The sequence below is a fragment of the Barbus barbus genome (genome assembly GCF_936440315.1).
Source record: "Barbus barbus genome assembly, chromosome: 8".
Taxonomy (NCBI): domain Eukaryota; kingdom Metazoa; phylum Chordata; class Actinopteri; order Cypriniformes; family Cyprinidae; genus Barbus; species Barbus barbus.
Genome location: NC_136736.1, coordinates 12290208 through 12307408, shown reverse-complemented (window position 1 = coordinate 12307408; position 17201 = coordinate 12290208). Strand labels below are relative to the sequence as shown.

Here is a 17201-nt window from a genome sequence, read left to right as displayed (position 1 = left end):
TTAATCCAAAAAAGGAACCCTTCTAGATTGTATTGAAATCTGAAATAATGTGATTTAAATATTTAAAATAAGTCCGTTAGTTGTTCATATCACAGTGTCTCTTCACTAGGGTTGTACTAGGTCTGTTCCCATGTAAGGGCTGTGCGTGAACTAAAATTACTGAATTACTAAAAGTCTCTTCCCAGGCACTAAAGACACAAAGGTATTTCAGAAAGACTGCCCATGTCATTACTGTAAATTGCTTGAGATAATAAGCATTTTCTAAATAACAAGTTAGCAAGTGTTTTCTAAGCATGCATTACTCATTGGTTCACAGTACATATGAATGATTGCAGTGATTAAGACTCAGGCTGGGTGTGTTTCTTCAGTCCAAAGGCAGTTTGGCTGCTGAAGTGTGTGCATCTTTATTTCTTGGTTACTGTCTTTTGGTCATCCTTTAAACTCCTGTAATGCCTTCAGGGAAAAGTGTCTCGGAGTCGTACCTAACTGTCTCGTCACATTGACTGTACAGATGTATTAAAAATGTGGTTTCCTGTGATAAACAATAGGAGGGGCATTTTCTTGCATTTTTCTTTCTTGTTTCCTGGGCTCAGTGACGTAAAGATGAACCAAGATAAACCACAAAATCATCATCAACACGTTTAATGTGGATCTGTCATAGCGATTAGCTAATATTTCTTTGTATGTATTTTTTGCACTGCTAGTGTGACACAACTGATGCTTCATGTTGAATTACTCAAACTTGATAAACCCACACATTGTTATGGGTTGCTCATCCCATGCTGTGTGCAACCATGCAAGACAGATCAAACGGTACACAAATTACAAAGGTGTGTCTTGCAAAGACATTCATGTGCAATCAGACACAATTACACAATTTAGCCTGAGACTGTGTGTGTGTGTGTCCTGTTTTGGCTGCAGTAAGTCTAACTTTGAGAGCTTTATTTCCTTAAATGCAGTTGTATGTCAAGATGTTAGTCTAATGTTTAACCAGGAACTTTGAGAAACACTTGTGATGTCTTGTGAAATGGTCAGTTTTGGTGGTTAGAAATTTTTGTGTGTGTGTGTGAGATATGGTCACAGAGCAGCATGAACATTCTGATGTATACAGTAAGACTATAAAAATTATATAAGTTATGACGTTTTCTTTTTTTTTTTTTTTTTTTTTTGAAGATTTATTCCTCTCTCAAAACTAGGGCTGTCAACTTTAGTCGTTTAGTCGACTAATCGGTCGATGCCGTCTTGGTCGACTGACATTCTCATTGGTCGACCAGTTGCATAATTTTTTTTTTTTCACCAATAAAGAAATTTTCATTGATTTACTCCTTGATATTTATTCCTTTATTAGCAGTTATATATTACTGTATTCTAAATATAATTAGCCTATGTTTTATCCCCAACTTTAAATGCTTTAAATTAGGCTATTTTATAACAGCGCCACAGTTTAGCGCACCACGAACACTCGGGAACCGCACCTGTGGCTGGCTGCACTGCTGCTTCGCGCTCAGTAAGGAATATAGGTAGTTTTGCTGTATTCATTCAGTTAGAACACTACTTGTTTTGGCTTTAGTGGACAAAATGTCCAAGAAATCTAAATCTTTTGTCTGGCTGCATTTTACTAAATATTTGACTCGTTGGCAAAAAATCAGAAAACGGAAAAAGAGAAGGAGATGGCAATGCTTCTTTGTGGACATGGTGCAGAGGATGACCCTGATGAGCCAAGCGCACAAAGATCCTCTTGCGACGTAATGAAAGATTATCTTCAGGACAGAAGTAAAGTGGACACTGCTGGGCCACTTGCGTAGTGGAAAAATAATGAGGAGAGATATCCACGACTTGCTTGGGCAGCCAAACGCCTGCTCTGCATCTCTGCAAACGCCTATAGATCGGCCGGACAAAAGTTAACCCATAGCTTTGAAAGTAAAGAAGAATATACAGCCTGTATAAACGAGAGCTTTTGTTAGGATTTTTCATTATTTGGCAGTTTTAGCAGTTATATTTTTTGTAGCGTGTGGTGTGGTCAGGTGCGCGATTATGGCTGTCACTATAGACCTAGGACAGAGCTCCTCACTTTGCAGTTAAAAAAAATCACTTAATTTTCAAAGAATTGTATTATTATTATAGTTTTATGTATTAGGGGTCGACCGATATGTGTTTTTCAGGGCCGATACCGATTATTACAGACCAAGTAGACCGATAACCGATATATTGAACCGATATATATGTCTGGTGTAAAAATGAAAATGAATGTCAAAATTAAGAATAACAAGGGCTCTGACAAAAACGGCCTTCCCTAGTGTTGGTTGCACTTCTTACTCTTGTCTTCCCCCATGCATCCATCTACAATAAGGGTAATATAAAGAGAGAGTTAAAAGTGGGGCCACTGTATGCTTCATGATTAAGCCTATGAATACTAAATACTACAGCTAAACAGCTTGGGGAAATGTAAGTATTTGGCTTCAATAATTTACATGTTAGAAATGTATGTGTAATAGCATAACCTCTCATAATTCTTCATTAATTATTTTCGGTTGACTAAATCATAACCTACAAGAGGTGACTATTCAATTCATCATCTAATGCACATCAGTTGATTAATTTAAAAAGCGCAATGTATATAATAAGTGTAAATAATTTAATTGTCTTCATAGCTCCATTGTAGAAGTTGCGAAGAAGACCGCAACTATTTTAATGAATCTATAACACTAATAGCCTGTTATAGGCTCACTTGGTTCAATAGCCTATTGAAATGTCCCAATTTCCGTCATCCTAATCTTGGCCTATGTGACAGTAACTTAATCTTGGCCTATGTGACCGTAATTTCCATTAGTTTTCATTTACAGAGCAGTGCAAATGAAGGCATAAAACATTCATTTAATTTATATTTTAATCAAATGAGAGTTGAACTATTTTTTGGCAAACAAATGTTTACTATTAAAATTAAAACATGGAAGAAATAGCGTATTGTGTGATTGTTCTTTTAAACAAAAGTTGTAATAATTGTAGTAGCATTAGTAAATAAACCAAACTTTTATTTTGATGGGTTGCCATGAGGACCTCTTAAGTTTCTGTAGCCTATTTATGATATGACGATCGTTTTACTCAAACGAAACAGTCAAATGGTCATGAAGTAGCTCTCAGAGCAGTTCTGGGGATGATGTTCATGTATTTATGTCCTCATTTAGTGACATGGCAGATGCGGAAAACACCGCGAGCGTCGCACACTTCAGTGTGTGTGTGTGTGTGTGTGTGTCAAAACCGCGCGTCTGTGCCTTTCACATATACAGAGACACGCCGAACATGCAGAATTCATATTTAAATAGTCTTTTTGCAGCTTAATGTTTACAGATAGTCCATATCATGAGTCGATTTAAGTGTACTGACCTACTTTTGATTAATTCATCCAAACTTTGACAAATTTCCCCCATCTTGGAAACCATAAATAGATAATATTGAGGTTTTTACAACTTCAGTGTAGTGGATTGTAATTTATTGCAACTTGTGCAAGGTCTGCTGCTGCCTTTGAGAGAGAACTGATGCGTGATGAAGCAGCACCAGTTAGCAAGCGCTTTCGGTGTGAAAGCGCCTTTAGTCTTCCACGTTGATTGGTCGGACTCCTGACTCTCAACAAATCAGATGCGCGGTGGGCGGAGACTGCTCTAGGCCACAGAGTGGTGAGTTCCGACAGGCTGCATCAGAGCCAAATAGCGCGTTTCAAAATTAAATAATTTTATCGGCACATCGGTTTTGAAAATGACCGATACCGATTATCATAAAAATGCTTAATATCGGTGCCAATAATCGGCCAGGCCGATAATCGGTCGACCCCTATTATGTATTGATGTTTTTTCGTTGTTGTTTTATAAATGCTCTATGAAAATTGTTTAAATGTTCAATCAAAATGCAAAACATCGTGTCTTTTTTTTTTTTTAGTCGACTGATCGTTGCGCAGGACAGGACTTTGGTCGACTAAGCATTTCTTTGGTTGACTACAGCCCTACTCAAAACATAATGCCACTTTAAATATAGGCCTCTGTGTTTGAAACTAAAATATGCGTCTCTGCCAGTGCCTCTGTTTTGACAATAAGGCACCAAACCAGTATTTAACATCTCCATAAGATTGACATGACGGAGTTGTCAGTTTCCTGGAACGAGTGGCTTTTTGCAAACATTTTAAGGTCTATGTAATAAATTTGTTATCAAAGCTATGGCGTATGTTTGGTACAGAAAATTGTTATAGTTTACAATTAATAGAGTCTCTGGCATAAATTTGACAAAATATTTTGCTTGTGTCAGCACCAGGGTTTGGCTTTATTGAGAGTTTGACCTTAGAATCAGTATTTCCAGGGCGTGTTGTTTTTGGTTTGTGTTTTCTGAATGCTTCACTTTTGAAGGAATTCCCTCGGATCGACCAGGGAATGTTTAGGGATTGTCAGTGGGCTGAACCTCCATGTGTGCTCTCGTTGATTCATCCTAAGACCCCTTCAGCCACATTCCCTCCAAACCTCCAAAGCAAATAAATGCATCAAGCATTCCCCATGAGTGAGCAGCAGACCTCTCAATGCCGAGTCAGGTCTCTGACTGTCCTGTTTGTGCCTACAATCTACTGCTGGGTCAGCGTTGTTGTTTGGAGTCCAGAGCATACAGGATAGACCACTTATCAAGTTTCTGAACTTGTTTGTCAGCTGACGTTGCTTAGATATAGAAGATTTGAAGATTGGTGTAGTTATTTTTGTAGTCTTTAAATGGAATTGTTCATGTTATGCGATATGGAGGGTCAAATTATCATTGTGCAGTTGAACCCCATGGCACGTTTTATAATAGTAAGCCAACTGGCTACAAACTTCACCCACAAGTCTAATTATTGATATCATTTGGTCACTGTTACGGCGATTCACTGAACCAGCTGTATAACAAACTCTGCACTGTATATTAAAATCCAAAATATAGTGAAAACACTATTAAATAGCACAGTAACAAGATCGGCAGATTAAGACATTAACTTGTGAGCACAAAACACAAGATACTTCTCTTTTCTATATAAATCAGATTTTATTTATATAAACCTAAGACATAAACTAATCTAACATATGAACACAAGCATTCACACGTTGCAGAAAAAGAGAAAGTGAGGAAAGAAATGAGTTTTAAGAGAATGAAAATGTGAAATCCCAAGTTTACAGCAATATGTTCAATTGCATAGACCTGAACAACCATCAATCACTTATTTAACCCTCGCTTTGAGTTTCTCAATGAGGCAAAAATTTATATTAAAGACACCAATTCAGTTAGAACCTGGAGATGTTACTTGCTTGCATTGCCTGTGTTAAGGGGTTTCCTTTGTGTTGTTGTCCTTGCAGACAGGGGGTTCCCCGAAGTGTCTGATTGGCTGGAAGTTCAATAATCTTTGAAGTGAGGTCTTGGGCGTTGGCTGAAAATGCAGAGTTGGTCTGGCTGAAGTTTGAAGCGAGTGCAGTCGGAGCTGAACTTTGCAGCAAACTTACATTAGAACACAAAACTTCACGGAAAGAAAATAAATTAAAGTAAAAGAATAAAAATAAAAGGAGGTAATGAGACCTAGGTGGTTTTCTTCTCATTGTGGTAGCAGCTGGCACGTGGGCCAGAGCACGCTCAAAGAGCAGCGTCAAAACACGGTGGCAAAAGAGAAGAAGAGGAGATAGAGCATTTTTAAAAACAAGAGGAGAAGAGTGACTAAGAGCGATTGATGGTGTCCTGAGTTTTTAAACTTGGCTTCTGGACTCATCCCCTCTGGTGTCTTGACCAATTAGATAGGCTATTATCTTAGCTAGGGGTGTTCCTTCCATCATAAATCAGCATGTTATCAGTCACATGGTCTGGATTTTACACACTCTTGCAAAGTATAATTTTGGATGTGATTTCTATAACCAGAATATCATACATTTTACAGAATTGATTAGAAGAAACATTTAACGCATGATTTTTCACACTCATACATGCCAAACACGCATTCAAATTTTCTGATTGCATTTTAAATTTGTCTGATTCAGTCTCTGATATTCTACACAGTGGAACACTTCATGTGCACTTACAGACTTACAATGGCCCCCACATGCATGTGTCTGTTACGTTCACAAGACTGTAGGGCAGGGTTATTCAACTAGCTTCATTTGAGGGCCGGATTATTGAACTGAATATTTGAAGGGGCCAAGGGGATGGGGGCTGTCCCGATCTCTGTCTGCAGGAGGAGCTATAAAATTAAAAATTTAATTGAAATGCATATTCAGCAGTAAAATGAACTAATATTACCAACACCAAGCTCTATAAAAGGTTAACAGAGTCTGTTAATCAATTAACAAAATAATTAATTAATCACACATTTTTCTGCATGATTAATCACATATTTATATATTTATATTGTCATAATTTCATTGAATCTACAAATTAATGTAGAAACAACATAAAGATAGTATATTTTAAATACGTGTTTAATGGCATATTTTTAATAAGTAGCCTATTATTAATGAATTATATTGATACCAATACTGCCACTGGTGTCTCTGTTAAATGCATTTTCCCTCAATTTTACCTATTAATTATAGCCATTCAACATTACAGTATAATTGAAAGCCATTATTTTTTAACATTTTAATAGGCTCTGAAATATATAAAAACTTTTATTTTAAGTGACTTTAAAACAATCTTCACATAAACTGTAAATTGCATATGCATAAACTTTATTGGCTCATTTTTATTCAAGCTACAAAAATTAATCAGCGACTAGAGCAGTAGAGTGATTTCTCTTTTTCTTTTGTTCTTTGATTTACCTCAATGACAGACTTTTATCAAGTTTCACTTTAAAACCTGATGCACATGGCACAGATCTGACACGCATCCGATTTTCTCCAAACTCTTTACGGTCATTTAAGATTTTGTATCTCAGTTAAGACAATGTTTATGAGGTAACTCACCAAAACCGCAAATCTTTTTGACATAATTATGTGTGTTTTTGCCAGTTGAAGCGCTACTGGCAGTCTGTCTGAAGCGTCTCAGCGTAACTGTTATGTTAGAGCTGAACGCGCAGCCTTTCAAACTATACTTCATTTGATAATAATTTTCGTCCAGCGTTTGTGCTATTTCTCACCAGAAGTTATGACCGATAACACTCTTTATACTGAGTTAAATTAGAGTTGTGGATATCTCATAACTCCCTCATAAACGCTTGTCAACTTTGCCGTCTATTGATGTTGCGGTCTCCGTAGATTGTTGTTGCGTCTTTTTCTTTTCTTTTTCGGATGGCCCTGACCAGTGTTGCCACACTTCTTCCGAGCCCGCATTGGGACAAGCTCTGCAGCAGACTTCTATCTGACAGTCAAAGCGGCATTATATCACGAAAGCACAGACTCAGAGGAAGACCGCGAGGGTTTAGGGTGCCATTTGGGACAGGGTCATAGAGGAGGTTTTGTCAAAATTTAAAAAATTTGACAGACTCAATGTTACAAACCAGTTATTTTGCACCTGATATTTCCAGCAAATGTGAGTTTGAATTCTATTTTTCATTGACTTATGGAGTTAAATTATTGACATAATTTTCAGCTATTATTGCAAATTGACTTTAAAGGAAACATTAAAATGTTTAAGTCATAACATGTAAATATATAGTCGCCAGTGGCGACCGCAGCAAAAACTTCACTCGCAAATTAATATTTAATATTTTTGGTCGCAAATGAGACCGTTTTAGTCATAGTCTGGAGCCCTGAATTTGCTAATTTTGTGCAGACCAATGTGAAAATCCACCCATGTTTTTAAACGATGAACATGCAGAGTTGTAAATCTAAACAATTAAAGCGATAGTTTACCCAAAAATGAAAATTCTGTCATTAATTACTCACCCTCATGTCATTCCAAACTGGTTAGACCTTCATTCAGTATTCTCATAGCTTCGTAACATTAAGGTTGAACCACTGATGTCACATGGACTATTTTAACAAGGTCCTTACTACCTTTCTGGGCCTTGAACGTTTCAGTTGCGTTGCTGTCTGTGCAGAGTCAGAAAGCCTAATTTGTGTCCCGAAGATGAAGGAAGGTCTTACGGGTTTGAAACGACATGAGGGTGAGAAATTAATAACATAATTTTAATTTTTTGGGTGAACTATCCCTTTAAGGCAAGTATGGTATGTTTTATATTAATATAATAATGTATAAGTTTGCCTCATCACTTTTCTTAAAAATGCTGAAATGTAATGTTAATCATTTTATAAGCTTTTTTTGTTTTCATGAAAACCTGTATCTGAACTTACCAAAATCTGACCAAAGGGCTACCAGGGATTTTTTTTTTAAATTTGCAATCCCTGATATGTATAATTGTATCAAAAAAAAAAATTTTATATTGACATGTATATTTATAATGTCATGTAACTTTTAGATTTTTGATTTCCGTTGAGCCACAGTCTGATCTGCTTACATTCTTCATGGCACATTTAGTTTTGGATTTCACCACGTGTTGTTGCATGTTGTAGCATGTGGCAACTTCTACAGCCACGTCTTCATGTTTACAGAGTGATGCATACCTCACACACAAATGCGGAAGAAAGGAAATAATACAGTTTCCTGTCACTTATATTTTGATTCTTGCTGAAAGAACAGAAGCTCAACAAACAATGCGTTGGTTTTAATTCCGTGCCCACTGGCTGCCATTTGCCCTTCCTAACGCCCACTAGAATTAGCTGTTCAGCCTTCTCTGCGCACAGTAAATCTGATATCAGAGATATCGTAGGACAGATTATTTTTACAGATGGGTGGATGGCTGCTGTTTAAAAGTTTTCTGTCAAGGATCATACCTTACACTAAGCTGAATTTTTATCTAACTATCCATTCATCCGTCGAGCAGATGCCACCAGTTATCAGACCACAATCAAGATCCAGACCCAAAGTTTTTTTATAGCAAGTAAACTAAACCATCAATGTATCTTACTTACAAGACTCACTGAAAGTCACATAGAGATGCATGTTTAGAGTCAAAAATTTAGAGGCTACGTTCACACTGTCAGTTTTTGGGATTGACAACCGCATTTTTTTCAGGTTTGAGTCTCGAAATGTCTCGTTCACACAGCATCTTACAGTTGTGTTTAAAATACTGCCTGTATGAACGTGCAACGGGAGCCCGTATTCCTCACCAGTAACCATAGCGACAGTGAACAAAGTAAACTCGAAGATGGTGCCATCCATAAAACTGAAAGTCTTATCACTTTCTGACACGACGAGTCCAATCGAGCTGTGAGTTAATTCGTCAAATCTTCATTAACCGACGGCAGCTTTTAAATTTGGGTGGAGAGCGGAGCATTTGAATCGCGTGGACGCGTGCAGATTCTGCAGAACACAAAAATTTCTAAAAATTCTAAAATCTAAAAATTTCAGATGACACGCAGCTCATTTCTCTGTCACTGTAAGTTACCAAAAACGCATGAAAACATGAAACACATGGTAGATGCACGTTTGTGCTTTATGACGTGACAGACAACTAGTTGTCCAGTCCTGTTCCATTCACACAGCGCGTGTGTTCCAAGAATGCGGTTGTGAGTCCTGAAAATTTACGTTGTCACACCCGTAAATAACCAAATTGTGTGTGAACGTAACTGTATTAAGGACTCAAATACAGGACTGACAACCGTATTCTGTTGCTGTGTGAACGTGGCCATAGTCCTGTCCTACCCTGCCCTGCCCTGCCCTGCCCTGCCCTGCCCTAGAGCACAGTGTTTATTGTTCACATTTATCTCGTCATTCTTAGTCCACTCTGTCCAGGGGTCATGTAGTCTGCAGGTCCACTCCGCCAGACTCACATGATTGAGCTTTGTTGTATAGTAATCCACATTCACTCCAACCTGCTCAGATGAGTTGACCAGGCATTTTTAGTTTGGACTGGGCAAGAGGGTGGAGTAAGCAGCTTAATAGGAAGCTTTGTTGACATAAATTAAATATAGGTCATACCAGTATTATACTAAACTACATATCTTGAATACTCATTTTGCGTAAACCACAACGTTTGATCATTCTGTCAGTTTTAGTATTTTTTTATTCAGGTCATTTTTATTCTTGTCCCAGACTGTTGCAAGCCTGAGTGAGTGATTGAATGGAATCAATTGGAATGACTTTACAACTGGATTACAAGGATAAAAGATTGTAAATCTATGACACACATGGCAAGCAAATTTAAACACCGACACAGTAAGCAGGAGAAGATGCGATAGGTCATTTGGTGCCAGCTCATTTCACACGGATGGGCCCAGCTGTCGTTGTTGATGACACTGCAGTGCTGGATACCACTCATAGTGTTCGTCCTAAAATATCCCAGCACTTTGTCCCACGGACCCCAGTGAGAGTTCAGTTATATCGGGAATTCGGGATCATCCTTTGGGAATCCACAGACTGAAATTTGTTCCCTCTGAATCCAAAATCCTCTCCCAGCCTCATGTTCCAGGCAAAATCCCACTTCTTTTTTTCATTTGGTTTTCCAGATTGAAGGGAAATTCTTGATATCTACTTGCAACACCTGCTCCTTCAGGATGATTTTGGCAACATAATATGCAGGATGTTTGCAGAGCATAACTTTCATTATGACCAGCTCATTATCTATGAATGGGTGGTATTGTTAAGCTTTTCTTCAGGAATGCTTTTCTGTGCTCCTGAATAGAGGGCAATGTTATCCAAATGTTTCCAGTATGATGAAAAGGATTGTTTTTGTCTTCAATGTTTAATAAGGTCACTTCATGGCTTGGTTTACATGCATTACTATTCGAAAGTTTAGGGTTGATACGTTTTTGGAAGAAGTCTCTTAGGTTCACTGAGGATGCATTTATTTGATGACAAATATAGTAAAAACAGAAAATATTTTTACAATTTAGAATAACTGTTTTGATATATTTTAAAAGGTTATTATTCTTGTAATGGCTGAATTTTCAACAATCCAATCTTCACTGATCCTTCAGAAATCATTTTATATGCTGATTTGTGCTGCTTAATATTTTTGTGGAAATATAAGTATCCATTAATGAATAGATTTTTTATTTATTTTTTTTAAAGAAAAGCATTTATATAAAAAATAAATATTTTGAGTGTTCTTGCTGTCACTTTTGATTGTGTCCTTGCTGAATAAAATTATTAATTTAATAAATAAATCTAAACCTTTGAATGGCAGTTTAGGTTAATGTGTGACTGTGGCACACCTTTCTGAATGAAAATAATGGAAACACTGAAACATCCACAAATAAAGCAAGTCCTCATTTGCCTTTGAATTTAAAAGCTTTAACTCTCTGATTTGCAGAGCTTTCATTGGCCCAGAAGAAGTTTGCTCAGTGCCTGGGTGAATTCAAATTTGAGTACATTGGCGATGCGAAAACTGACGATGAGAAGTGCATTGGTGAGTTGTTTTTATTTTTATTTTTTTTGCATATTTTAATTTACGCACATGCATACATTTGCCCTTATTTTAATACTTGGCTTTGTACATATGAACTCTGTGATTCATCTGTTTGTTTCAGACGGGTGGTTCACATGCTGAGAAATATGTAAATAGTCATGCATAGATAAACTTTGTTCATTGTCTGCATGTTTGCCATTTCAGATGAATCATTGCAAGAATTCTCCTCCTTTCTTAGAAACTTGGAAGACCAAAGAGATCTGATGGTGAGCACAACCAGTTGAGACTTGCATTAAAAACACACTCTGTTATACATTTAAAATTCACTGCAAAAAAAGCTTTTCTTATTTAGATTTTTTTGTCTTGTTTCCAGACAAAATATCTACAAATTCTTAAATCAAGAAGGATTTTCTAGACAAGTAAAAAATTATTGTCATGTTTTCAGAAAAAAACAAGTAAAAATTAAGTTTTTGCTTAGAACAAGCAAAATAATCTGCCAATGGGGTAAGCAAAATAATCTTATTTCAAACAGAAAACAACATTATTTTGCTTACCCCACTGGCAGGTTATTTTGCTTGTTCTAAGCAAAAACTCACTTAATTTTGACTTGTTTCTCTGAAAACAAGACAATAATATTTACTTGTCTAGAAAATCCTTCTTGATTTAAGAATTTTTAGATATTTTGGCTGGAAACAAGACAAAACAATCTAATGTTGCATCCCAGTGTGCCTACTTATACTACGCCCTTAAAGTATGAACTCTTTTGATGAAGAAAAAGTCCACACTTTTGATTGTGTAGTAGAAGAGTAGGCAAGCTTTGGGACATACTATCACGTCACGCAACTGCATCTTTACCGGACTGCTCTGTCGCATCTGTTACACGCACCCTGTCACTGTAAACTGGCCGGTCAATCATCTTGTCACAGTTGACATCCTCCACATTTCATTTAATTTAACTTCCTCCCGTATTAGAGAGAAAAGAAGTAGCTCGTTGATCTGCCAGTCGCGGGTCTTTCATGCGGAGAACTCTGCTTAATGATGCATTTAAAAGTTAACGACCAAATGGATGTTTATAAAAGTTCACATTGCGGTTGATGAAATATAACACAGATAACAATAAATAAATATTTTTTACCAGGTTTAATTTTTTTTTTTGTTTTTTTATTAGTAACTCAAACCCCTTTTTGCTAACCTCTCTACCTAACCGTCGATCGCGCGCATCCGAGAAGGTACGAGAAGGCTTAAAAAAAAAAAATTGCATTGAGTTCAACACATACAGGTGCTGGACCAGATGAATATCATGAAAAAGTTGATTTATTTCAGTAGTACCATTCAAAAAGTGAAATTTGTATATTAGATTCATTCATATATTTCAAATGTTTATTTCCTCTAATTCTGATGATTATAACTGACAAGTAATGAAAGTCCCAAATTCAGTATCTCAGAAAATTAGAATATTGTGAAAATGTTAAATATTGAAGACACCTGGTGCCACACTCTAATCAGCTAATTAACTCAAAACACCTGCAAAAGCCTTTAAATGGTCTCTTAGGCCCCGTCCACACGAAGACGGGTTTCTCTGTATAAGCATACATTTTTTACCGTATAGGCGTTTCGTCCACACGAAACCGGCGTTTTCGAAGAGTGAAACCGATCATTTTTGAAACCGGGTCCCAGGGTGGATAAATTTGAAAACGCCGGTTTCATGTTGTCTTGTGGACGGCGAATCCGTATATTTTCTGAAACGATGACGTCATCAGCCTACGTCTCGCCCCTAATCAGACACCGCTACGTCACATAACAGCGACAACAACAACAACAATGTTAGACTACGTGCCTGTGTTCGTGCTGCAGAACCTACTGAGCTCATTAGTTTTATTAAAGCAAAATCTTCTGCTTTGTGTGTTAGTTTATATTCAGTGCGCAAGGTTTACGCACATGGTCCAAGTCTTCTTCTCTGTTTTTTTGTGTATCTCTGTGGCAGAATTACAGCGCCACATATTGGTCTGGCATGTGTACTACATTGTTTTCAGTCGGTTTCAGTGATTCCGTGTGGACACAGATATTTCCTGAGACGACTCCGTGTTTACGGAATTTGAGGCAAAAAACAAGATCGGATACGGAGAAACCCGTCTTCGTGTGGACGTAGCCTCAGTCTAGTTCTGTAGGCTGCACAATCATGGGGAAGACTGCTGACTTGACAGTTGTCCAAAAGACGACCATTGACACCTTGCACAAGGAGGGCAAGACACAAAAGGTCATTGCTAAAGAGGCTGGCTGTTCACAGAGCTCTGTGTCCAAGCACATTAATAGAGAGGCGAAGGGAAGGACAAGATGTGGTAGAAAAAAGTGTACAAGCAATAGGGATAACCGCACCCTGGAGAAGATTGTGAAACAAAACCCATTCACAAATGTGGGGAAGATTCACAAAGAGTGGACTGCAGCTGGAGAACCACCACGCACAGACGTATGCAAGACATGGGTTTCAGCTGTCGCATTCCTTGTGTCAAGCCACTCTTGAACAAGAGACAGCGTCAGAAGTGTCTTGACTGGACTGCTGCTGAGTGGTCCAAAGTTATGTTCTCTGATGAAAGTAAATTTTGCATTTCCTTTGGAAATCAAGGTCCCAGAGTCTGGAGGAAGAGAGGAGAGGCACATAATCCACGTTGCTTGAGGTCCAGTGTAAAGTTTCCACAGTCATTGATGGTTTGGGGTGCCATGTCATCTGCTGGTGTTGGTCCATTGTGTTTTCTGAGGTCCAAGGTCAACGCAGCTGTCTACCAGGAAGTTTTAGAGCACTTCATGCTTCCTGCTGCTGACCAACTTTATGGAGATGCAGATTTCATTTTCCAACAGGACTTGGCACCTGCACACACTGCCAAAGCTACCAGTACCTGGTTTAAGGACCATGGTCTCCCTGTTCTTGATTGGCCAGCAAACTCGCCTGACCTTAACCCCTAGAAAACCTATGGGGTATTGTGAAGAGGAAGATGCAATATGCCAGACCCAACAATTCAGAAGAGCTGAAGGCCACTATCAGAGCAACATGGGCTCTCATAACACCTGAGCAGTGCCACAGACTGATCGACTCCATGCCACGCCGCATTGCTGCAGTAATCCAGGCCAAAGGAGCCCCAACTAAATATTGAGTGCTGTACATGCTCATACTTTTCATGTTCATACTTTTCAGTTGGCCAACATTTCTAAAAATATTTTTTTTTGCATTGGTCTTAATTGATATTCTAATTTTCTGAGATACTGAATTTGGGACTTTCATTAGTTGTCAGTTATAATCATCAAAATTAAAGGAAATAAACATTTGAAATATATCAGTCTGTGTGTAATGAATGAATCTAATATACAAGTTTCACTTTTTGAATGGCATTACTGAAATAAATCAACTTTTTCATGATATTCTAATTTTATGACCAGCACCTGTACTTTATAAAGTGACATCAGTCGTCTGTTTGTCCCCTGCATGCTTCAGCACTGTTTGAGTCACAGCCACAGGAAGTGAGTTATATTGCCATCAGTTATTTGTGTCCTCTGTCTCAATGACTCTGTGATTACACAAGATGGCTGCTTATGTTGAGTCATGTCACCTTAAATGAGTTGTATAGGACTTTCAAATCCTCTTGTTGAACATCCGATATCATTTGATTTAAGTTCTTTATATTTCAAAGACTAATAGGCATTTTATCTGTAGTTCATTTACAAGTTGCTTTTACAGTGTAAAATGTGTAAAAACAAAAAAATTGTTTGATTCCTTAAAAAAAAAAAACAAAGGCATTAAAAAAATCGCTTTTACCTATTACTGTAACAGATCCCTTCACCTTATTTTTGCATTCTTAAGGTATGAGAGGACTGTTAGACTAATGCATGGTTAGTCATCAAGGTATGAAGGGCTCATGTTGCATGTAGGTCATGTTAGTATTTATTTAGTATGCAGCATTAGAGAGCCGAAGGGCCTGCCCATGACTCAAAGTGCAACAGCCGACAGTTGTTTTGAGCTCAGATTTGAGCCCCACCCATTCATAACACTGAAGCAGGCCAATGATGTTGCAGCCCCTCGGCACACTGTAGGCATGCATGGAAGAGGTGGAGCCTACAGGCCCTGACAGGGTCAGAAAGACGGGGTAATCGTAGAGCAGTGGTGCTCATTCTGAGTACTAACACTCATGCAATGGCTTTCTTTTGTTATTTCATTTCCTCATTTATAAAGATATATGTTTTTATATAATAATAAACATTGTGAAAGCCTTCTTGTTAAAATATGGGCTTTAGAAAATGATAGCTTTCTTTGAATTCTCAAAGAATGTTGTTTATTGCTTCGGATTTGGAAACATGTTCCTGATCTTCAAGAGTCTTGTTCATTTACTTCAAAAGTAAAATCTTTTACTTAGAAAACAACATAACCGAACTGTGCAGAGCTGCATTCATACTATTCTACAAAGCCCCTGCAAGGATTTCAATGCGGTTGCATTTGCTCATAACATTTTTACATTTCCCTGGGAAACTTTGCATTCACTCACAAAACTTTTGTTTTGAAATCTCTCACAAATGTTTTGTGTTAACCCAAGTAAACTTTTGTAGGTAAATGCAAAACTGGTGATGTAAATAATATATGATAAATAATTTGTGTGTGTTTGGGTCAAGGGCAGTGGTTTTAGCAGTGGGTTGTTTGAGTCAGACTGTTGTATAATAAATTATTTTGTCAGTTTCTCGGGGTATACAAAACCTTTTTTGTGGCAATAAAAAAAAAAAAAAATGTCCTGCATTTCTGTGTTGGCTTATTAATTTCTAGGGAATACTTGTTTTCAGAAAAAAAAAATGTCTTTTGAACCGTTTTTTTCAGATGGCTAATGAACCGTTTTGCCTCAGGTGATGAAATAGTGACATTTATTGGCATATAAATTTAAACCCAGAATGCGTTTGTGATTAAAGAAAATCATCCTTTTACTGCTATTGTTTGCTAAAAATAAATGAAATGGTCAATTAATTTTCTTTTCACAGATGAGAAACATCACAGAGACACTGATGAAGCCTTTAGAAAAGTTTCGGAAAGAGCATCTCGGCTCAGCAAAGGTAAAAGCATAACTATTGCCGTCATCTCTCACATTTAGAATCTTTGCATTTAACAGATGGAAAACTGTACATTTATTGAAACCAAACTTGCTTCTCATTCCATGTATTTAAATACAGTAAGTTCCTCCATTTCATATGCTTTCGTGCTATCTTTAGGCAGAGAGGAAGAGGTACGAGAAGGAAACAGAGAAATACTACAGCTCATTAGAGAAACTTTTGAACATGTCAGCGAAGAAGAAAGAGCCACAATTACTAGAGGTACTTCACATTTCATTCTTCCTACACACAAGAAATGGTAATTTCCTTCTGTTTCTCAGAGAAAGAATAAAAAAGATTTATATGTTAAGGTCAGTGGTTTGCTGTATTCTTTACAGTACTGTTTATTGCAGTTATTAATGTAGGAACTTTTGCTTTTGTTGCAGTGCTTTTTTTGCTTTCAGTAATTAAAATCTGTCGTTAGTTCTACCATATTTACGAAGCCAGACAAGTCCTCTCTAAGCCTGGGAGTGCAGTGTATTATCCTGGTTAAATCTTGATTCAGTGATGTGAGGGGAACATGCCATAGAAGGTTATGTTCCCCTCACATCACTGAATCAAGATTGATCACTGCTCAGTTATTCGCCAATTTATAAGACTCTTGGGCCATGTTCACATGTCACAGCAGCCAGATACCTTTAGGGCTGTTTATTTTATTTTTTTATTTAATTGTATTTTTTATGTA

General features: G+C 37.4%; 1 protein-coding gene across 3 annotated transcripts in view; it reads left to right on the top strand.

Moving 5' to 3' along the window:
- Window positions 1-17201, top strand: part of LOC306873545 (rho GTPase-activating protein 10-like) — a 96969-nt gene that overhangs the window by 36521 nt on the left and 43247 nt on the right. For all 3 annotated transcript variants that reach the window (XR_013784501.1, XM_079422906.1, XM_079422905.1), the window contains 4 exons: window positions 11300-11395; window positions 11600-11661; window positions 16409-16480; window positions 16637-16738. Coding sequence is in view for 2 of the 3 variants with exons in the window: in XM_079422905.1 (XP_079279031.1) it covers window positions 11300-11395; window positions 11600-11661; window positions 16409-16480; window positions 16637-16738 (332 nt within the window). In the remaining variant the exon portion in view is untranslated. The remainder of the gene's footprint in view (window positions 1-11299; window positions 11396-11599; window positions 11662-16408; window positions 16481-16636; window positions 16739-17201) is intronic.